Genomic DNA, 25,588 nt, shown 5'->3' on the forward strand with positions numbered 1-25,588 from the left:
CCGTACCGTTCTGAACCGACCCGTACCATTCTGAACCGACCCGTACCGGACTGCATACAGGATATCCCTGTTCCTGTTACACACCATGAGGAGCTTGGTTCTGGTCCAGATAAAAGGTCCAGATAAAAGACTTTATGACTCATGAAAATAAGATGAGAGAACCAGGAGCTGCAGCCACCAAGTTCGATTCTGATTCTGAAACTGACAGGATGTGCAACTCAGAGCGGGTTTCACTTTAAAGGTAACAGCAGGTGGTCACCATGGAAACGGGATGAGGTCAGACTGATGTGAGGAGACGGACCGCCTCAGCAGCATGAAGGTGTGTCTACCTGATGGGACTTAAACTGGACCAGAACCACACCACAGCTTCATTTAGAACCCATTTTATTGGTTTTACAGTTTCCATGTGATCTGTTTCCCTGGCAACAGCCTGTGTACAGTAACACTGGTGTGAACGTGCACGGCACCAGCCTCCGGCTCCTCGTCGTCACGGCGCCCATCTGGATGCGTTTCTTCTTCTGCTGTCCTTGGGTCTGACTCGCAGAGCTCCGTCTCTTTTTCTATGTTTCTGGTCCAGAACACCAGAACCGAGCATATGGACTGTTCCAGGCAGTCCTCCGCCGATGGGTCCATTTGTCCGTCCTGGCGGGGCTAGGCCCGCTCCAAGTCTTTGTACCGCTTCCGGAGGACGGACACCTGGTCCCTGAAGAGCACGGGGTCCAGGCGGAACTGGGAGTGGACCAGAGGCATGTAGCCGAACCAGCTGGCGAAGGTGTTGACGCACTCCTGCCTCTGGCTGAAGTGCTCCGGGTTGGCCCAGGGGGCGCTCTTTGTGCCCTGAGGGGAGACAGGACACAGTCATTCAGCATCCCAGGACACAGTCATTCAGCATCCAAGGACACAGTCATTCAGCATCCCAGGACACAGTCATTCAGCATCCCAGGACACAGTCATTCAGCATCCTAGGAAGGAGTCATTCAGCATCCCAGGACAGAGTCATTCAGCATCCCAGGACAGAGTCATTCAGCATCCCAGGACAGAGTCATTCACTATCCCAGGACAGAGTTATTCAGCATCCCAGGACAGAGTCATTCAGCATCCCAGGACAGAGTCATTCAGCATCCCAGGACAGAGTCATTCAGCATCCCAGGACAGAGTCATTCAGCATCCCAGGACAGAGTCATTCAGCATCCCAGGACAGAGTCATTCAGCATCCCAGGACAGAGTCATTCAGCATCCCAGGACACAGTCATTCAGCATCCCAGGACACAGTCATTCAGCATCCCAGGACACAGTCATTCACTATCCCAGGACACAGTCATTCAGGATCCCAGGACACAGTCATTCAGCATATCAGGACACAGTCATTCAGCATCCCAGGACAGAGTCATTCAGCATCCCAGGACAGAGTCATTCACTATCCCAGGACAGAGTCATTCAGCATCCCAGGACAGAGTCATTCACTATCCCAGGACACAGTCATTCAGGATCCCAGGACACAGTCATTCAGCATTCCAGGACACAGTCATTCACTATCCCAGGACACAGTCATTCAGCATCCCAGGACACAGTCATTCACTATCCCAGGACACAGTCATTCACTATCCCAGGACACAGTCATTCAGGATCCCAGGACACAGTCATTCAGGATCCCAGGACAGTCATTCACTATCCCAGGACACAGTCATTCAGGATCCCAAGACACAGTCATTCAGCATCCCAGGACACAGTCATTCACTATCCCAGGACACAGTCATTCACTATCCCAGGACACAGTCATTCACTATCCCAGGACACAGTCATTCACTATCCCAGGACACAGTCATTCAGCATCCCAGGACAGAGTCATTCACTATCCCAGGACAGAGTCATTCACTATCCCAGGACACAGTCATTCACTATCCCAGGACACAGTCATTCAGGATCCCAGGACACAGTCATTCAGGATCCCAGGACAGTCATTCACTATCCCAGGACACAGTCATTCAGGATCCCAGGACAGAGTCATTCAGCATCCCAGGACACAGTCATTCAGCATCCCAGGACAGAGTCATTCAGCATCCCAGGACACAGTCATTCACTATCCCAGGACACAGTCATTCAGGATCCCAGGACAGAGTCATTCAGCATATCAGGACACAGTCATTCACTATCCCAGGACACAGTCATTCACTATCCCAGGACAGAGTCATTCAGCATCCCAGGACAGAGTCATTCACTATCCCAGGACAGAGTCATTCAGCATCCCAGGACAGAGTCATTCACTATCCCAGGACACAGTCATTCAGCATCCCAGGACACAGTCATTCAGCATATCAGGACAGAGTCATTCAGCATCCCAGGACAGAGTCATTCAGCATCCCAGGACACAGTCATTCACTATCCCAGGACACAGTCATTCAGGATCCCAGGACACAGTCATTCAGCATATCAGGACACAGTAATTCAGCATCCCAGGACACAGTCATTCAGCATATCAGGACAGAGTCATTCAGCATCCCAGGACACAGTCATTCAGCATCCCAGGACACAGTCATTCAGCATTCCAGGACAGAGTCATTCAGGATCCCAGGACAGAGTCATTCACTATCCCAGGACACAGTCATTCAGCATCCCAGGACACAGTCATTCACTATCCCAGGACACAGTCATTCAGGATCCCAGGACAGTCATTCACTATCCCAGGACACAGTCATTCAGGATCCCAGGACACAGTCATTCAGCATTCCAGGACACAGTCATTCACTATCCCAGGACACAGTCATTCAGCATCCCAGGACACAGTCATTCACTATCCCAGGACACAGTCATTCACTATCCCAGGACACAGTCATTCAGGATCCCAAGACACAGTCATTCAGCATCCCAGGACACAGTCATTCAGCATCCCAGGACAGAGTCATTCACTATCCCAGGACAGAGTCATTCACTATCCCAGGACACAGTCATTCACTATCCCAGGACACAGTCATTCAGGATCCCAGGACACAGTCATTCAGGATCCCAGGACAGTCATTCACTATCCCAGGACACAGTCATTCAGGATCCCAGGACAGAGTCATTCAGCATCCCAGGACACAGTCATTCAGCATCCCAGGACAGAGTCATTCAGCATCCCAGGACACAGTCATTCACTATCCCAGGACACAGTCATTCAGGATCCCAGGACAGAGTCATTCAGCATATCAGGACACAGTCATTCACTATCCCAGGACACAGTCATTCACTATCCCAGGACAGAGTCATTCAGCATCCCAGGACAGAGTCATTCACTATCCCAGGACAGAGTCATTCAGCATCCCAGGACAGAGTCATTCACTATCCCAGGACACAGTCATTCAGCATCCCAGGACACAGTCATTCAGCATATCAGGAAAGAGTCATTCAGCATCCCAGGACAGAGTCATTCAGCATCCCAGGACACAGTCATTCACTATCCCAGGACACAGTCATTCAGGATCCCAGGACACAGTCATTCAGCATATCAGGACACAGTAATTCAGCATCCCAGGACACAGTCATTCAGCATATCAGGACAGAGTCATTCAGCATCCCAGGACACAGTCATTCAGCATCCCAGGACACAGTCATTCAGCATTCCAGGACAGAGTCATTCAGGATCCCAGGACAGAGTCATTCACTATCCCAGGACACAGTCATTCAGCATCCCAGGACACAGTCATTCACTATCCCAGGACACAGTCATTCACTATCCCAGGACACAGTCATTCAGGATCCCAGGACAGTCATTCACTATCCCAGGACACAGTCATTCAGGATCCCAAGACACAGTCATTCAGCATCCCAGGACAGAGTCATTCAGCATCCCAGGACACAGTCATTCACTATCCCAGGACACAGTCATTCAGGATCCCAGGACAGAGTCATTCAGCATCCCAGGACACAGTCATTCAGCATCCCAGGACAGAGTCATTCAGCATCCCAGGACACAGTCATTCACTATCCCAGTACACAGTCATTCAGGATCCCAGGACAGAGTCATTCAGCATATCAGGACACAGTCATTCAGGATCCCAGGACACAGTCATTCAGCATCCCAGGACAGAGTCATTCAGCATCCCAGGACAGAGTCATTCAGCATCCCAGGACACAGTCATTCAATATCCCAGGACAGAGTTATTCAGCATCCCAGGACAGAGTCATTCAGCATCCCAGGACACAGTCATTCAGCATCCCAGGACACAGTCATTCACTATCCCAGGACACAGTCATTCAGGATCCCAGGACACAGTCATTCAGCATATCAGGACACAGTCATTCAGCATCCCAGGACAGAGTAATTCAGCATCCCAGGACACAGTCATTCAGCATCCCAGGACAGAGTCATTCAGCATCCCAGGACACAGTCATTCACTATCCCAGGACAGAGTCATTCAGCATCCCAGGACAGAGTCATTCAGCATCCCAGGACAGAGTCATTCAGGATCCCAGGACAGAGTCATTCACTATCCCAGGACACAGTCATTCAGGATCCGAGGACACAGTCATTCAGCATTCCAGGACACAGTCATTCACTATCCCAGGACACAGTCATTCAGCATCCCAGGACACAGTCATTCACTATCCCAGGACACAGTCTTTAACTATCCCAGGACACAGTCATTCAGGATCCCAAGACAGAGTCATTCAGCATCCCAGGACAGAGTCATTCAGCATCCCAGGACACAGTCATTCAGCATCCCAGGACAGAGTCATTCAGCATATCAGGACACAGTCATTCATTATCCCAGGACACAGTCATTCAGCGTCCCAGGACACAGTCATTCAGCATCCCAGGACACAGTCATTCAGGATCCCAGGACACAGTCATTCAGCATCCCAGGACAGAGTCATTCACTATCCCAGGACAGAGTCATTCAGCATCCCAGGACAGAGTCATTCACTATCCCAGGACACAGTCATTCAGCATCCCAGGACACAGTCATTCACTATCCCAGGACAGAGTCATTCAGCATCCCAGGACAGAGTCATTCACTATCCCAGGACAGAGTCATTCAGCATCCCTGGACAGAGTCATTCACTATCCCAGGACACAGTCATTCAGCATCCCAGGACACAGTCATTCAGCATATCAGGACAGAGTCATTCAGCATCCCAGGACACAGTCATTCACTATCCCAGGACACAGTCATTCAGGATCCCAGGACAGAGTCATTCAGCATCCCAGGACAGAGTCATTCAGCATATCAGGACAGAGTCATTCAGCATCCCAGGACACAGTCATTCACTATCCCAGGACACAGTCATTCAGGATCCCAGGACAGAGTCATTCAGGATCCCAGGACAGAGTCATTCAGCATATCAGGACACAGTAATTCAGCATCCCAGGACACAGTCATTCAGCATATCAGGACACAGTAATTCAGCATCCCAGGACACAGTCATTCAGCATATCAGGACACAGTAATTCAGCATCCCAGGACACAGTCATTCAGCATCCCAGGACAGAGTCATTCAGCATCCCAGGACAGATTCATTCACTATCCCAGGACAGAGTCATTCAGCATCCCAGGACAGAGTCATTCACTATCCCAGGACACAGTCATTCAGGATCCCAGGACACAGTCATTCAGCATTCCAGGACACAGTCATTCACTATCCCAGGACACAGTCATTCAGCATCCCAGGACACAGTCATTCACTATCCCAGGACACAGTCATTCACTATCCCAGGACACAGTCATTCAGGATCCCAGGACAGTCATTCACTATCCCAGGACACAGTCATTCAGGATCCCAAGACACAGTCATTCAGCATCCCAGGACAGAGTCATTCAGCATCCCAGGACACAGTCATTCACTATCCCAGGACACAGTCATTCAGGATCCCAGGACAGAGTCATTCAGCATCCCAGGACACAGTCATTCAGCATCCCAGGACAGAGTCATTCAGCATCCCAGGACACAGTCATTCACTATCCCAGGACACAGTCATTCAGGATCCCAGGACACAGTCATTCAGCATATCAGGACACAGTCATTCACTATCTCAGGACACAGTCATTCAGCGTCCCAGGACACAGTCATTCAGCATCCCAGGACACAGTCATTCAGGATCCCAGGACACAGTCATTCACTATCCCAGGACAGAGTCATTCAGCATCCCAGGACACAGTCATTCACTATCCCAGGACAGAGTCATTCACTATCCCAGGACAGAGTCATTCAGCATCCCAGGACAGAGTCATTCACTATCCCAGGACAGAGTCATTCAGCATCCCAGGACACAGTCATTCAGCATCCCAGGACACAGTCATTCAGCATATCAGGACAGAGTCATTCAGCATCCCAGGACACAGTCATTCAGCATTCCAGGACACAGTCATTCACTATCCCAGGACACAGTCATTCAGCATCCCAGGACACAGTCATTCACTATCCCAGGACACAGTCATTCACTATCCCAGGACACAGTCATTCAGGATCCCAGGACACAGTCATTCAGCATCCCAGGACACAGTCATTCAGCATCCCAGGACAGTCATTCACTATCCCAGGACACAGTCATTCAGGATCCCAGGACACAGTCATTCAGCATCCCAGGACAGAGTCATTCAGCATCCCAGGACACAGTCATTCAGCATCCCAGGACACAGTCATTCACTATCCCAGGACACAGTCATTCAGGATCCCAGGACACAGTCATTCAGCATATCAGGACACAGTAATTCAGCATCCCATGACACAGTCATTCAGCATCCCAGGACAGAGTCATTCAGCATCCCAGGACAGAGTCATTCACTATCCCAGGACAGAGTCATTCAGCATCCCAGGACAGAGTCATTCAGGATCCCAGGACACAGTCATTCAGCATTCCAGGACACAGTCATTCACTATCCCAGGACACAGTCATTCAGCATCCCAGGACACAGTCATTCACTATCCCAGGACACAGTCATTCACTATCCCAGGACACAGTCATTCAGGATCCCAGGACAGTCATTCACTATCCCAGGACACAGTCATTCAGGATCCCAAGACACAGTCATTCAGCATCCCAGGACAGAGTCATTCAGCATCCCAGGACACAGTCATTCAGGATCCCAAGACACAGTCATTCAGCATCCCAGGACACAGTCATTCACTATCCCAGGACACAGTCATTCAGGATCCCAAGACACAGTCATTCAGCATCCCAGGACAGAGTCATTCAGCATCCCAGGACACAGTCATTCAGGATCCCAGGACAGAGTCATTCAGCATCCCAGGACACAGTCATTCAGCATCCCAGGACAGAGTCATTCAGCATCCCAGGACACAGTCATTCAGGATCCCAGGACAGAGTCATTCAGCATATCAGGACACAGTCATTCACTATCCCAGGACACAGTCATTCAGCATCCCAGGACAGAGTCATTCAGCGTCCCAGGACACAGTCATTCAGCATCCCAGGACACAGTCATTCAGCATCCCAAGACAGAGTCATTCACTATCCCAGGACACAGTCATTCACTATCCCAGGACAGAGTCATTCAGCATCCCAGGACACAGTCATTCACTATCCCAGGACAGAGTCATTCAGCATCCCAGGACAGAGTCATTCACTATCCCAGGACAGAGTCATTCACTATCCCAGGACAGAGTCATTCAGCATCCCAGGACAGAGTCATTCACTATCCCAGGACACAGTCATTCAGCATCCCAGGACACAGTCATTCAGCATATCAGGACAGAGTCATTCAGCATCCCAGGACAGAGTCATTCAGCATCCCAGGACACAGTCATTCACTATCCCAGGACACAGTCATTCAGCATATCAGGACACAGTAATTCAGCATCCCAGGACACAGTCATTCACTATCCCAGGACAGAGTCATTCACTATCCCAGGACACAGTCATTCAGGATCCCAGGACACAGTCATTCAGCATTCCAGGACACAGTCATTCACTATCCCAGGACACAGTCATTCAGCATCCCAGGACACAGTCATTCACTATCCCAGGACACAGTCATTCACTATCCCAGGACACAGTCATTCAGGATCCCAGGACACAGTCATTCAGCATCCCAGGACACAGTCATTCAGGATCCCAGGACACAGTCATTCAGCATCCCAGGACAGAGTCATTCAGCATCCCAGGACACAGTCATTCAGCATCCCAGGACAGAGTCATTCAGCATCCCAGGACACAGTCATTCACTATCCCAGGAAACAGTCATTCAGGATCCCAGGACAGAGTCATTCAGCATATCAGGACACAGTCATTCACTATCCCAGGACACAGTCATTCAGCGTCCCAGGACAGAGTTATTCAGCATCCCAGGACAGAGTCATTCAGCATCCCAGGACACAGTCATTCACTATCCCAGGACACAGTCATTCAGCATCCCAGGACACAGTCATTCAGCATCCCAGAACACAGTCATTCAGCGTCCCAGGACACAGTCATTCAGCATATCAGGACACAGTCATTCCGCATCCCAGGACACAGTCATTCAGCATCCCAGGACACAGTCATTCAGCATATCAGGACAGAGTCATTCAGCATCCCAGGACAGAGTCATTCAGCATATCAGGACACAGTCATTCAGCATCCCAGGACAGAGTCATTCAGCATCCCAGGACACAGTCATTCAGCATATCAGGACAGAGTCATTCAGCATCCCAGGACAGAGTCATTCAGCATCCCAGGACAGAGTCATTCAGCATCCCAGGACAGAGTCATTCAGGATCCCAGGACACAGTCATTCAGCATCCCAGGACAGAGTCATTCAGCATCCCATGTTGGAGCCATTTTGCCTATTTTGTGTTTGATAAACTTTTTGACTTATTATTTGTATATTTTGGTTATGGAATGATGGTATTTATGTTTATAAAGTTTGATCTGGTAATTATGGATTATTTATTTTGTTGTTGGACTGTCTTGCTTGGTCCGCTCTGTTTGGCCTACTGTGTGACGTGTCTAATTGGATTTGGAATGACGTTTCATAAAAAACGCCTCGCTCAGGTGGCCAGCTGGGAGCGGAAGAGGCAAACAGTCTTTTAACCGTGTTTGTGGAAACCTCCGAAATAGAGCCCTTTTTGTTTGTATACTTTGAGTTAATGAAACCTTTTGTTGGGTTTGAATGTGAACAAATAAATAGACTTTATTTTTCTACAACGCGCGTTGGACGAAGTTTTATCCGCTCAGAAGAGGCAGCTGTGAAGCTGCCCCTACATAAGTTAAAAGACTGCTTCAAATTTCGGATGTGGATGGACAAAGATTCGCTTCTTATTTGGATTACTGGAAGACTTTCTGTGGATTATCCTACATCGTCTCAGGGTCGTGAGTAACCTGGAATATTATTTGATCGACAGACCAGGTGAGCTCAGTCACTTTTTTACGAGAGACTTTGTTTGGAGCTGTTTGGAAGGACAATAGGCGAGGCCTACATTGGTGCCACGGATCGCACTTCTGTTCAAGATTTGAAACGTGGATTACTGAGACCGTGATTTGTTTTCTTCGCCTTGAACACTTTTTTTCGTTTGGTAAAATTATGGACAGTATAATGAACTGCTTTTTGTGACAGTCTGACGCTTTGTGGAAATATTAAAATCGAAATATCCCAGCTCGGGTTACTGTTTTGACGCATGCTGAGGAGCTTTGAATGCGCGTGTAATACTTGAACCTTTAAATTTCGACGTGCTTGGACTGTGTAAGAAGACGCACTTGATTTGATAGAGGCCTACGCTGTTGATATGTCTGACATGGAGGCCCACACGGAGCCCACTAACTCCGACATGACCATTTCTGATGAAGGCCAGGTGCCGGTTACTGAATGGGAGACGCAACCGGAGCCAGAGCCTTCGTTTAAAGCGCTGAGTGCAACGCGGCGAGGCAGACTTGGCCATTGCACTCGCAAAATGAATGACATGAAAAAAATGATGAATGAACATGCTGATGTTGCTGTTGTGAAAACTGAGTTGCTTGGTTTTAAGATTATACTTAATGATTTTAATGTGTGTCATGAGTCTGTGCAAGCACTGTTGTCTGATGACATGAGAGAGAATGAGAACCTTGATTGGTACGAACCCAGGGTATCTAAATTCTATACATTCATTACTGACACAGACGCTTGGGTGGCACAACATGAAGTAGCCCCACAGTTAACACAACATGAAGTAGCCCCACGGTTAACACAACATGAAGTAGCCCCACGGTTAACACAACATGAAGTAGCCCCACAGTTAACACAACATGAAGTAGCCCCACGGTTAACACAACATGAAGTAGCCCCACAGTTGCCACAGCATGACGTAGATTTACGATTAACACAACACGACGTAGATCCACAATCACTAGTTGGCCCGAATGACAGTGCCTCAAGGGTATCAAGACGTAGTTCACGATCATCACGTACATCCAAGACCTCCAAGTCCTATTTGTCTGCTACCAAAGCTGAATTAGCAGCAGATAGAGCAGAATTGCTAGAAAGGGCAAAGACTCTAAAGGAGAAACACACCTTGCAAAAAGAGAAACAAGACTTGCAAGCTAAGATGGAAGCCCTGCAATTAAAAGAAGACCTGGCTGTTAAAGATGCAAAATTAAAGGTCCTAAATGCATTTGAACTTGGCGAGGAAATAGAACCTACATTTAAACAGGAAGATGGTATGAATGCTTACCTGGATGAATACCTGGAAACTCAACAACCCCAACCTACTGAAACCATGGCAACTGAAGACAGCAGAGTCGACTCAGTGCTTTTACCACCTCACTTTGCTGAATTAGGAGCTGTACCAAAAACACCTCTACAGACAACCATGCGAGCACTTCAGATTTCAGCAGCACCAACACCCAAACCACCACCAACAATAACAACTAAAACGACAACTACAACAATACCAATGACAACAGCAAACCCACTAAGCAAACATGTTACCTCCAGACCTATTGTCAGTAAGAAAGTCAGCCAACGGATGGGAGGACAGATCACTCCTGCAGGGGGTGCATCCAGCCCCATGAACATATCAGCACAATCAGACATGACAAACCTGCTTGTGTCTGTAGTGTCGCAGACTTCTCTTCCTAAAAAAGAGGTTCCTGTCTTCAGTGGGGACCCGTTAGAATACCAGTTGTTCACGCAAGCTTTCAGACACAATATTGAAGACAAGACTGACAGTTTTGAAGACAGACTGTACTTCCTGGATCAGTTTACGGCAGGGCAGCCTAAGCAACTCGTGAGAAGCTGTCTACATATGGATGCTGCAGCTGGTTATAGGGAAGCAAAGCGCCTGCTCAAACATCACTTCGGTGACGAATTTAAAATTACAACGGCATACATGCAGAAAGCCTTGGATTGGGCCGCAATTCGTCCAGATGACGCAGAGGAGCTGAACAGCTATGCACTCTATCTGAGAAGCTGTAACAACACCGCACAAACATTCCAGTACAAGTCAGAGCTTGATTTACCATCCAACATGAAACTGATTGTAACAAAACTTCCATACAAACTCCGAGAGAGATGGCGATCTGCTGTGTGCAACCACATGGAGCAGACTAAGCAGAGACCCAAGTTCCACGACCTAGTCAAATTCATTGAAAGGGAAGTCCGGATCATGCAAGACCCAGTGTTTGGCAATATTCAAGATGTGACTAAAAATCCAAAACCCAGACAGGTGGCAACAGACACACGCCATACGAAGTCTGGAAGCAAGAAAACTTTTGCTACCACAGTGTCCCCAGTCACAACTTCTACAGATGCCAACACACAGAATTCTGACACCAACACAAACAAGAAAGACGCATTTGCAAAACCTTGCATGTACTGCCAGGGAAACCACACCATGGAATCTTGCAGACGGATAGCTAAAATTCCCCACAACCAAAAGGTGGAGTTTCTGAAGAGAAATGGGCTTTGTTTTGGGTGCTTGATTAAAGGGCATCTCAGCAAGACATGCAAAAACCGCCTGACATGTGACTCATGCGCAAAGAAACACCCCACGATCCTGCATTTTACAAACAACCCACCAGATGGTGCTACGCAGAATGCAACAGTCACTTCTGTGACCAAGAAAGATGGCAGCAATGGTACAGGGTCAGTCCTAGTGAGCCTGACATCTACAGGCCAAACAGGGGCCGGCACTATAGACCACAAACTGCCGATCGTACCTGTGAAAGTAAAAACATCCAAGGGCAGTAACATCATACAAACCTACGCCTTCCTCGATTCCGGAAGTTCTGCAACATTCTGCACCGAGGCACTCATGGAACAGCTGTCGGTGAGAGGAAGAAAAACAGAAATTTTATTACGAACCATGAACCAGGAAAAGCCTGTGCAAACATACAGTGTGACAGGACTGGAAGTCTGCAGCCTCGATGGTGACCAGTTCCTCGCGCTTCCCGAGGTCTTCACACAATGCACCATTCCTGTAAAAAGAGAGAACATCCCATGTGAGGATGATGTGAAGCAGTGGCCCTATCTACACGACATCCATTTCAAGTCCCTCATAGCAGACGTCAGTCTGTTGATTGGGGTGAATGTTCCCAAGGCCCTGGAACCCCTGAGGGTGATCAGCAGTCAAGTCGAGGGGCCATATGCTGTCTTAACACGCCTAGGATGGATCATAAATGGACCACTGGGCATTAGCTCACCTGTAGACCACCATGGCCGACCACTGGTCACATCCAACCGAATATCAGTGGCTCGCCTGGAAGAACTCTGGGTTCAGCAGTACAATCAGGATTTCCCAGAATTGGCCTACGAAGAGAAATCAGAACACTCCTTCGAGGACAAAAGATTTCTTGAGATCATGAACGAGTCTGTGACGAAACGAGATGGTCACTACGAGTTGCGACTGCCATTCCGCAGAGATGATGTCTGTCTACCAAACAATAAGAAGATGGCCGAACAAAGAGCTCTGGGTCTTAAGAAGAAATTGGAAAGAGATTCAATGTTTAAGAAGGACTATGTCAGCTTCATGAATGATGTTCTCAAGAAAGGACATGCTGAGATGGTACCTGAAGAACAGCTCCACCGGAACGATGGAAGACTCTGGTACATCCCTCATCACGGGGTCTATCACAAGCAGAAAAGGTCTATCCGTGTGGTTTTCGACTGTACTTCCTCCTTCCAAGGCACATCCTTGAACTCTGAGCTATTGCAAGGCCCCGATCTTACGAACACCATGCTGGGTGTACTACTTCGATTCAGACAGGAATCAGTGGCCATGATGGGGGACATTGAAGGAATGTTCCACCAAGTAAAAATTCCGGAAGATGATGTGGACTTTCTGAGATTCTTATGGTGGCCAGATGGCGACACTGAACAACCACTTAGAGATTACCGAATGATAGTGCATCTGTTCGGTGCAGTTTCATCCCCAAGCTGTGCAAACTTTGCCCTTCGACAGACAGCTGAGGATAACAAAGACAAGGCTGACACTCCAGTCCTCAACACCATCCTGCATAATTTTTATGTAGATGATTGTTTAAAATCAGTGGCCAATGAAAAGCAAGCCATCACTCTGGTCCAGAACCTGAAGGCAGTTTGCGCAACTGGTGGATTCAAGCTCACCAAATGGGCCAGCAACAGCCGTTCAGTCCTCGCATCACTACCTCACGAGGAATGGGCCAAAGAGCTCAAGAACATCGACTTGGAAAAGGACAAACTTCCAGCTGAACGTGCTCTCGGCATGAGATGGGACATCGAGTCAGATATGTTCTTCTTTAACATCACTTTGAAAGAAAAACCGCATAGCAGAAGGGGAATCCTGTCAGTGCTGAACTCCATCTATGATCCCCTGGGATTCTTATCGCCCGTCATGCTGTCTGGAAAGATGATTCTCCAAGAGCTCTGCAAGTTGAATTATGGATGGGACGAGGATATCCCAACAGCACTTGCATCAAAGTGGAAGGAATGGCTGAAGGACCTTGAGGTACTCTCCAGCTTCAAAATTGAACGATGCTACAAGCCAGCAGGATTTGAAGTCAAAGATGCCCAATTACACCACTTCTGCGACGCCAGTGAGAGCGGCTACGGGACAGTGAGTTACCTGCGACTGACCAGTAGAGGTAGACCTCCGGAGATTGCCTTTCTGATGGGGAAAGCAAGAGTGGCTCCATTGAAGGTGATCACAATACCCCGATTGGAACTTGCATCAGCAGTGTTGGCTGCTCGGATGGACAGAATGCTGAGGAATGAGCTAGAGCTCAGGATGTCAGACTCTGTATTCTGGACTGATAGCACTTTGGTTCTGAAATACATCATGAGTGACACACAGAGATTTAAAACAAACGTGGCAAACAGAGTGACACTCATTCGCGATCTGACAGAGAAATCTCTATGGCGTCACATACGAACTGCCTTGAACCCAGCAGACAAGGCATCCAGAGGGATGCGAGCTGAGACCTTACTGGCAGCTACAAATTGGATCAAAGGCCCTGACTTCCTGACCCAATCTGAAAGTGCTTGGCCAAAACTCCCGACTGAACCTCTGGAACTCTCTGAGAATGACACTGAGGTAAAGAAAACTGCCGTGACTCTTGCCACAACAGTCCAGCAGCAGAGCCCCCTTACCTGCTTCATAGAGCACTTTTCATCATGGCCAAAACTGATCAGAGCTACAGCTTGGCTTCTAAAGTTCAAGAAACATCTGAGGCTGAAGAGCCAGACCAGCGTCTCATTGAAAATGTCAGTAAGACCAGATCCTGCAGACCAACAGCTCTTAGTCCAAGAGCTCAAAGATGCTGAAATGTCACTTTTAGCCCATGTTCAACATCAATCCTTCAGAGATGAAGTGTGTGCGCTACAGAAGGGCCAAACTGTGAAGAGAGACAGTAAGCTCTATAAGCTAGACCCTGTTCTCCAAGAAGGAATTTTAAGAGTGGGTGGCAGACTGAGTAGGCTGGCCATGCCGGAAGAAGTCAAACATCCAGCCATTCTGCCTCATGACCACCACTTATCAAGAATACTTCTGAGTTATGTCAACAACTCAGCCAGACACTGTGGAAAAAATCAAATGCTCTCAGAACTACGAACCAAATACTGGATCCCTAAAGCAAATGCTGCTGCAAGGAGAATAACGGACGACTGCATACTTTGCAGAAGGTGGCATAGCAGAGCCATCAACCAGAAAATGGCAGACCTGCCCTCTGTAAGAATAACCCCAGACTTACCCCCATTCACTCACACAGGCCTGGACTACTTCGGACCTATTGAAGTCAAGTATGGTCGTGGCAAAGTGAAGCGATACGGAGCATTATTTACCTGTCTTGTCAGCAGAGCCATACACTTGGAGATGTCCTACACCCTAGACAAAGATTCCTGCATTTCAGTCATCCGCAGATTCATCTGTAGACGTGGCCAGGTCAAGGAGATCCTCAGTGATAACGGAACCAACTTTGTGGGAGCCGAAAGGGAGCTCAGGGAAGCCCTTACTCACATGAACCTCAGTAAGATACAGAACGCAATGCACGAGAAGGGAATCAAATGGACCTTCAACCCACCATACGGCTCACATCACGGAGGTGCGTGGGAGCGTCTCATACGTATCATCAAGAAAACCCTGTACTCTGTCACGAAAGAACAAACCATGACTGACGAATGTCTTCACACTGCTCTCTGCGAAGTGGAAGCCATTCTCAATGCACGTCCAATCACTGCATCATCTGGAGATCCGAAAGATCCTGAACCTCTTACACCCAACCACATACTGCTCCTTAAAGGAAAGCCTATCCTTCCACCAGGACTCTTTAACAAGCAGGACTGTTACTCCAGGAGAAGATGGAAGCAGGTCCAGTACCTATCAGATCTCTTCTGGAAAAGATGGACGCGAGAATACCTTTCCCTTATGCAAGAGAGACAGAAGTGGAATGAAGTGAAGAGGAACATTGAACCTGGTGCCCTGGTACTGATCATTGATGAAACTGCGCCACGCAACTCCTGGCCTATGGGCTTGATCACAGAGACATTCCCTGACACCAACGGACATGTACGTCGTGTCAAGGTCAAGACCCAAACTGGCACCCTTGAAAGGCCTATCACGAGACTTTGCCTCCTTAAAGATATGACCTGACTGACTTAACCTGACAGAACACATAGAACACGCATCATAGTACATATAAGACACATAACACTTTACTGACCACACAATAGTGCACTGAATGAAAGTGCGTGTTTTTGTGTGTGTTGATATGAATGTGGAAAGCATTGCTGAATTCTTTGAAACTTTGGGAAATATGAAGGAAAATTGAATTTTGAATGTGGAATTGATATGAAAATTGACTTTGAGTTTGAATTTTGAATTTGATGCTTGAATAATGGACGATGAAATGAGCATACAAGGACTATTTGTTCGAATTACGCTTTTGAATCTCAATGATTTTATTTATTTTTTTTTTTTTTTTATGGACCATTTTTCTCCAAAGGATACATTTTTGAAGGACTTTTCTGTTGAATCATGAGAGACTTTAGCGCTATGTGCTCATGCAGAACTTGAATGCTTTTGGACTTCTGAATTTGAAATGAATGGCTCCTTATGAATATGGATTGAATTGCCACATTGTGCTCAATTAGGGGCCGGAATGTTGGAGCCATTTTGCCTATTTTGTGTTTGATAAACTTTTTGACTTATTATTTGTATATTTTGGTTATGGAATGATGGTATTTATGTTTATAAAGTTTGATCTGGTAATTATGGATTATTTATTTTGTTGTTGGACTGTCTTGCTTGGTCCGCTCTGTTTGGCCTACTGTGTGACGTGTCTAATTGGATTTGGAATGACGTTTCATAAAAAACGCCTCGCTCAGGTGGCCAGCTGGGAGCGGAAGAGGCAAACAGTCTTTTAACCGTGTTTGTGGAAACCTCCGAAATAGAGCCCTTTTTGTTTGTATACTTTGAGTTAATGAAACCTTTTGTTGGGTTTGAATGTGAACAAATAAATAGACTTTATTTTTCTACAACGCGCGTTGGACGAAGTTTTATCCGCTCAGAAGAGGCAGCTGCGAAGCTGCCCCTACATCCCAGGACAGAGTCATTCACTATCCCAGGACACAGTCATTCACTATCCCAGGACAGAGTCATTCAGCATCCCAGGACACAGTCATTCACTATCCCAGGACAGAGTCATTCAGCATCCCAGGACACAGTCATTCAGCATATCAGGACACAGTCATTCCGCATCCCAGGACAGAGTCATTCAGCATATCAGGACACAGTCATTCAGCATCCCAGGACACAGTCATTCAGCATATCAGGACAGAGTCATTCAGCATCCCAGGACAGAGTCATTCAGCATCCCAGGACACAGTCATTCACTATCCCAGGACACAGTCATTCAGGATCCCAGGACACAGTCATTCAGCATATCAGGACACAGTAATTCAGCATCCCAGGACACAGTCATTCAGCATCCCAGGACACAGTCATTCACTATCCCAGGACAGAGTCATTCACTATCCCAGGACACAGTCATTCACTATCCCAGGACAGAGTCATTCACTATCCCAGGACACAGTCATTCAGCATCCCAGGACAGAGTCATTCAGCATCCCAGGACACAGTCATTCACTATCCCAGGACAGAGTCATTCACTATCCCAGGACACAGTCATTCAGCATCCCAGGACACAGTCATTCACTATCCCAGGACACAGTCATTCAGGATCCCAGGACACAGTCATTCAGCATTCCAGGACACAGTCATTCACTATCCCAGGACACAGTCATTCAGCATCCCAGGACACAGTCATTCACTATCCCAGGACACAGTCATTCACTATCCCAGGACACAGTCATTCAGGATCCCAGGACACAGTCATTCAGCATCCCAGGACACAGTCATTCAGCATCCCAGGACAGTCATTCACTATCCCAGGACACAGTCATTCAGGATCCCAGGACACAGTCATTCAGCATCCCAGGACAGAGTCATTCAGCATCCCAGGACACAGTCATTCAGCATCCCAGGACAGAGTCATTCAGCATCCCAGGACACAGTCATTCACTATCCCAGGACAGTCATTCACTATCCCAGGACACAGTCATTCAGGATCCCAGGACACAGTCATTCAGCATCCCAGGACAGAGTCATTCAGCATCCCAGGACACAGTCATTCAGCATCCCAGGACAGAGTCATTCAGCATCCCAGGACAGAGTCATTCAGCATCCCAGGACACAGTCATTCAGCATCCCAGGACAGAGTCATTCAGCATCCCAGGAAACAGTCATTCAGGATCCCAGGACAGAGTCATTCAGCATATCAGGACACAGTCATTCACTATCCCAGGACAGAGTCATTCAGCGTCCCAGGACAGAGTTATTCAGCATCCCAGGACAGAGTCATTCAGCATCCCAGGACACAGTCATTCAGCATCCCAGGACACAGTCATTCAGCATCCCAGAACACAGTCATTCACTATCCCAGGACAGAGTCATTCAGCGTCCCAGGACACAGTCATTCAGCATATCAGGACACAGTCATTCCGCATCCCAGGACACAGTCATTCAGCATCCCAGGACACAGTCATTCAGCATCCCAGGACACAGTCATTCAGCATATCAGGACACAGTCATTCAGCATCCCAGGACAGAGTCATTCAGCATATCAGGACAGAGTCATTCAGCATCCCAGGACACAGTCATTCAGCATATCAGGACACAGTCATTCAGCATCCCAGGACAGAGTCATTCAGCATCCCAGGACACAGTCATTCAGCATATCAGGACAGAGTCATTCAGCATATCAGGACAGAGTCATTCAGCATCCCAGGACAGAGTCATTCAGGATCCCAGGACACAGTCATTCAGAATCCCAGGACACAGTCATTCAGCATCCCAGGACAGAGTCATTCAGCATCCCAGGACAGAGTCATTCAGGATCCCAGGACACAGTCATTCAGCATCCCAGGACACAGTCATTCAGCATATCAGGACACAGTCATTCAGCATCCCAGGACACAGTCATTCAGCATCCCAGGACACAGTCATTCAGCATATCAGGACACAGTCATTCAGCATCCCAGGACACAGTCATTCAGCATCCCAGGACAGAGTCATTCACTATCCCAGGACACAGTCATTCACTATCCCAGGACAGAGTCATTCAGCATCCCAGGACACAGTCATTCACTATCCCAGGACAGAGTCATTCAGCATCCCAGGACACAGTCATTCACTATCCCAGGACACAGTCATTCCGCATCCCAGGACAGAGTCATTCAGCATATCAGGACACAGTCATTCAGCATCCCAGGACACAGTCATTCAGCATCCCAGGACACAGTCATTCAGCATCCCAGGACACAGTCATTCAGCATATCAGGACAGAGTCATTCAGCATCCCAGGACAGAGTCATTCAGCATCCCAGGACACAGTCATTCACTATCCCAGGACACAGTCATTCAGGATCCCAGGACACAGTCATTCAGCATATCAGGACACAGTCATTCAGCATATCAGGACACAGTCATTCACTATCCCAGGACACAGTCATTCAGCATCCCAGGACAGAGTCATTCAGCATATCAGGACAGAGTCATTCAGCGTCCCAGGACAGAGTCATTCAGCATCCCAGGACAGAGTCATTCACTATCCCAGGACACAGTCATTCAGCATCCCAGGACAGAGTCATTCACTATCCCAGGACACAGTCATTCAGCATCCCAGGACACAGTCATTCAGCGTCCCAGGACAGAGTCATTCAGCATATCAGGACACAGTCATTCACTATCCCAGGACACAGTCATTCACTATCCCAGGACACAGTCATTCACTATCCCAGGACACAGTCATTCAGGATCCCAGGACACAGTCATTCAGCATCCCAGGACAGAGTCATTCAGCATCCCAGGACAGTCATTCACTATCCCAGGACACAGTCATTCAGGATCCCAGGACACAGTCATTCAGCATCCCAGGACAGAGTCATTCAGCATCCCAGGACACAGTCATTCAGCATCCCAGGACAGAGTCATTCAGCATCCCAGGACACAGTCATTCACTATCCCAGGAAACAGTCATTCAGGATCCCAGGACAGAGTCATTCAGCATATCAGGACACAGTCATTCACTATCCCAGGACAGAGTCATTCAGCGTCCCAGGACAGAGTTATTCAGCATCCCAGGACAGAGTCATTCAGCATCCCAGGACACAGTCATTCAGCATCCCAGGACACAGTCATTCAGCATCCCAGAACACAGTCATTCACTATCCCAGGACAGAGTCATTCAGCGTCCCAGGACAGAGTCATTCAGCATCCCAGGACACAGTCATTCAGCATCCCAGGACACAGTCATTCAGCATCCCAGAACACAGTCATTCACTATCCCAGGACACAGTCATTCAGCATATCAGGACACAGTCATTCCGCATCCCAGGACACAGTCATTCAGCATCCCAGGACACAGTCATTCAGCATATCAGGACAGAGTCATTCAGCATCCCAGGACACAGTCATTCAGCATCCCAGGACACAGTCATTCAGCATATCAGCACACAGTCATTCAGCATCCCAGGACAGAGTCATTCAGCATCCCAGGACACAGTCATTCAGCATATCAGGACAGAGTCATTCAGCATCCCAGGACACAGTCATTCAGCATCCCAGGACAGAGTCATTCAGCACATCAGGACACAGTCATTCAGGATCCCAGGACACAGTCATTCAGCATCCCAGGACACAGTCATTCAGCATCCCAGGACACAGTCATTCAGCATCCCAGGACAGAGTCATTCACTATCCCAGGACACAGTCATTCACTATCCCAGGACAGAGTCATTCAGCATCCCAGGACACAGTCATTCACTATCCCAGGACACAGTCATTTAGCATCCCAGGACAGAGTCATTCACTATCCCAGGACACAGTCATTCCGCATCCCAGGACAGAGTCATTCAGCATCCCAGGACACAGTCATTCACTATCCCAGGACACAGTCATTCAGCATCCCAGGACACAGTCATTCACTATCCCAGGACACAGTCATTCCGCATCCCAGGACAGAGTCATTCAGCATATCAGGACACAGTCATTCAGCATCCCAGGACACAGTCATTCAGCATCCCAGGACACAGTCATTCAGCATCCCAGGACACAGTCATTCAGCATATCAGGACAGAGTCATTCAGCATCCCAGGACAGAGTCATTCAGCATCCCAGGACACAGTCATTCACTATCCCAGGACACAGTCATTCAGGATCCCAGGACACAGTCATTCAGCATATCAGGACACAGTCATTCACTATCCCAGGACACAGTCATTCAGCATCCCAGGACAGAGTCATTCAGCATATCAGGACAGAGTCATTCAGCGTCCCAGGACAGAGTCATTCAGCATCCCAGGACAGAGTCATTCACTATCCCAGGACACAGTCATTTAGCATCCCAGGACAGAGTCATTCAGCATATCAGGACAGAGTCATTCAGCATCCCAGGACAGAGTCATTCACTATCCCAGGACACAGTCATTCAGCATCCCAGGACACAGTCATTCAGCGTCCCAGGACAGAGTCATTCAGCATATCAGGACACAGTCATTCACTATCCCAGGACACAGTCATTCAGCATCCCAGGACAGAGTCATTCAGCATATCAGGACACAGTCATTCAGCATATCAGGACACAGTCATTCAGCATCCCAGGACAGAGTCATTCAGCATATCAGGACAGAGTCATTCAGCGTCCCAGGACAGAGTCATTCAGCATCCCAGGACCGAGTCATTCACTATCCCAGGACACAGTCATTCAGCATCCCAGGACAGAGTCATTCAGCATCCCAGGACAGAGTCATTCAGCATCCCAGGACAGAGTCATTCACTATTCCAGGACAGAGTCATTCAGTGTCCCAGGACAGAGTCATTCACTATCCCAGGACACAGTCATTCAGCATCCCAGGACAGAGTCATTCACTATCCCAGGACACAGTCATTCAGCATCCCAGGACAGAGTCATTCACTATTCCAGGACAGAGTCATTCAGTGTCCCAGGACAGAGTCATTCACTATCCCAGGACAGAGTCATTCACTATCCCAGGACAGAGTCATTCAGCGTCCCAGGACAGAGTCATTCAGCATCTCAGGACACAGTCATTCAGCGTCCCAGGACAAAGTCATTCAGCGTCCCAGGACAGAGTCATTCAGCATCCCAGGACAGAGTCATTCACTATCCCAGGACAGAGTCATTCACTATCCCAGGACAGAGTCATTCAGCGTCCCAGGACAGAGTCACTCAGCGTCCCAGGACAGAGTCATTCAGCGTCCCAGGACAGAGTCATTCAGCATCTCAGGACACAGTCATTCAGCGTCCCAGGACAGAGTTATTCAGCATCCCAGGACAGAGTCATTCAGCATCCCAGGACACAGTCATTCAGCATCCCAGGACAGAGTCATTCAGCATCCCAGAACACAGTCATTCACTATCCCAGGACAGAGTCATTCAGCGTCCCAGGACACAGTCATTCAGCATCCCAGGACACAGTCATTCAGCATATCAGGACAGAGTCATTCAGCATCCCAGGACACAGTCATTCAGCATCCCAGGACAGAGTCATTCAGCATATCAGGACACAGTCATTCAGCATCCCAGGACAGAGTCATTCAGCATCCCAGGACAGAGTCATTCAGCATCCCAGGACACAGTCATTCAGCATCCCAGGACACAGTCATTCAGCATATCAGGACAGAGTCATTCAGCATCCCAGGACACAGTCATTCAGCATCCCAGGACAGAGTCATTCAGCATCCCAGGACAGAGTCATTCAGGATCCCAGGACACAGTCATTCAGCATCCCAGGACACAGTCATTCAGCATCCCAGGACACAGTCATTCAGCATCCCAGGACAGAGTCATTCACTATCCCAGGACACAGTCATTCACTATCCCAGGACAGAGTCATTCAGCATCCCAGGACACAGTCATTCACTATCCCAGGACAGAGTCATTCAGCATCCCAGGACACAGTCATTCACTATCCCAGGACAGAGTCATTCACTATCCCAGGACACAGTCATTCCGCATCCCAGGACAGAGTCATTCAGCATATCAGGACACAGTCATTCAGCATCCCAGGACACAGTCATTCAGCATCCCAGGACACAGTCATTCAGCATATCAGGACAGAGTCATTCAGCATCCCAGGACAGAGTCATTCAGCATCCCAGGACACAGTCATTCACTATCCCAGGACACAGTCATTCAGGATCCCAGGACACAGTCATTCAGCATATCAGGACACAGTCATTCAGCATATCAGGACACAGTCATTCACTATCCCAGGACACAGTCATTCAGCATCCCAGGACAGAGTCATTCAGCATATCAGGACAGAGTCATTCAGCGTCCCAGGACAGAGTCATTCAGCATCCCAGGACAGAGTCATTCACTATCCCAGGACACAGTCATTCAGCATCCCAGGACAGAGTTATTCAGCATATCAGGACAGAGTCATTCAGCATCCCAGGACAGAGTCATTCACTATCCCAGGACACAGTCATTCAGCATCCCAGGACACAGTCATTCAGCGTCCCAGGACAGAGTCATTCAGCATATCAGGACACAGTCATTCACTATCCCAGGACACAGTCATTCACTATCCCAGGACACAGTCTTTCACTATCCCAGGACACAGTCATTCACTATCCCAGGACAGTCATTCACTATCCCAGGACACAGTCATTCAGGATCCCAGGACACAGTCATTCAGCATCCCAGGACAGAGTCATTCAGCATCCCAGGACACAGTCATTCAGCATCCCAGGACACAGTCATTCACTATCCCAGGACAGTCATTCACTATCCCAGGACACAGTCATTCAGGATCCCAGGACACAGTCATTCAGCATCCCAGGACAGAGTCATTCAGCATCCCAGGACACAGTCATTCAGCATCCCAGGACAGAGTCATTCAGCATCCCAGGACAGAGTCATTCAGAATCCCAGGACACAGTCATTCAGCATCCCAGGACAGAGTCATTCAGCATCCCAGGAAACAGTCATTCAGGATCCCAGGACAGAGTCATTCAGCATATCAGGACACAGTCATTCACTATCCCAGGACAGAGTCATTCAGCGTCCCAGGACAGAGTTATTCAGCATCCCAGGACAGAGTCATTCAGCATCCCAGGACACAGTCATTCAGCATCCCAGGACACAGTCATTCAGCATCCCAGAACACAGTCATTCACTATCCCAGGACAGAGTCATTCAGCGTCCCAGGACACAGTCATTCAGCATATCAGGACACAGTCATTCCGCATCCCAGGACACAGTCATTCAGCATCCCAGGACACAGTCATTCAGCATCCCAGGACACAGTCATTCAGCATATCAGGACACAGTCATTCAGCATCCCAGGACAGAGTCATTCAGCATATCAGGACAGAGTCATTCAGCATCCCAGGACACAGTCATTCAGCATATCAGGACACAGTCATTCAGCATCCCAGGACAGAGTCATTCAGCATCCCAGGACACAGTCATTCAGCATATCAGGACAGAGTCATTCAGCATATCAGGACAGAGTCATTCAGCATCCCAGGACAGAGTCATTCAGGATCCCAGGACACAGTCATTCAGAATCCCAGGACACAGTCATTCAGCATCCCAGGACAGAGTCATTCAGCATCCCAGGACAGAGTCATTCAGGATCCCAGGACACAGTCATTCAGCATCCCAGGACACAGTCATTCAGCATATCAGGACACAGTCATTCAGCATCCCAGGACACAGTCATTCAGCATCCCAGGACACAGTCATTCAGCATATCAGGACACAGTCATTCAGCATCCCAGGACACAGTCATTCACTATCCCAGGACAGAGTCATTCACTATCCCAGGACACAGTCATTCACTATCCCAGGACAGAGTCATTCAGCATCCCAGGACACAGTCATTCACTATCCCAGGACAGAGTCATTCAGCATATCAGGACACAGTCATTCAGCATCCCAGGACACAGTCATTCAGCATCCCAGGACACAGTCATTCAGCATCCCAGGACACAGTCATTCAGCATATCAGGACAGAGTCATTCAGCATCCCAGGACAGAGTCATTCAGCATCCCAGGACACAGTCATTCACTATCCCAGGACACAGTCATTCAGGATCCCAGGACACAGTCATTCAGCATATCAGGACACAGTCATTCAGCATATCAGGACACAGTCATTCACTATCCCAGGACACAGTCATTCAGCATCCCAGGACAGAGTCATTCAGCATATCAGGACAGAGTCATTCAGCGTCCCAGGACAGAGTCATTCAGCATCCCAGGACAGAGTCATTCACTATCCCAGGACACAGTCATTCAGCATCCCAGGACAGAGTCATTCAGCATATCAGGACAGAGTCATTCAGCATCCCAGGACAGAGTCATTCACTATCCCAGGACACAGTCATTCAGCATCCCAGGACACAGTCATTCAGCGTCCCAGGACAGAGTCATTCAGCATATCAGGACACAGTCATTCACTATCCCAGGACACAGTCATTCACTATCCCAGGACACAGTCATTCACTATCCCAGGACACAGTCATTCAGGATCCCAGGACACAGTCATTCAGCATCCCAGGACAGAGTCATTCAGCATCCCAGGACAGTCATTCACTATCCCAGGACACAGTCATTCAGGATCCCAGGACACAG

The 25,588-nt window shown here is 48.4% G+C and overlaps 1 protein-coding gene across 6 annotated transcripts in view; it reads right to left on the reverse strand.

Annotated features, from left to right (window-relative positions):
* Nucleotides 1–367: 367 nt before the first annotated feature.
* Nucleotides 368–25,588, reverse strand: part of ext1c (exostoses (multiple) 1c) — a 100,536-nt gene continuing 75,315 nt past the window's right edge. For all 6 annotated transcript variants that reach the window (XM_075450197.1, XM_075450198.1, XM_075450200.1 and 3 more), the window contains one exon: nucleotides 368–837. In XM_075450197.1, coding sequence (XP_075306312.1) covers nucleotides 652–837 — 186 coding nt within the window. In that variant the 3' untranslated portion in view covers nucleotides 368–651. The remainder of the gene's footprint in view (nucleotides 838–25,588) is intronic.

The sequence above is a fragment of the Odontesthes bonariensis genome, chromosome 18, assembly GCF_027942865.1.
Source record: "Odontesthes bonariensis isolate fOdoBon6 chromosome 18, fOdoBon6.hap1, whole genome shotgun sequence".
NCBI classification, from domain to species: Eukaryota; Metazoa; Chordata; class Actinopteri; order Atheriniformes; family Atherinopsidae; genus Odontesthes; species Odontesthes bonariensis.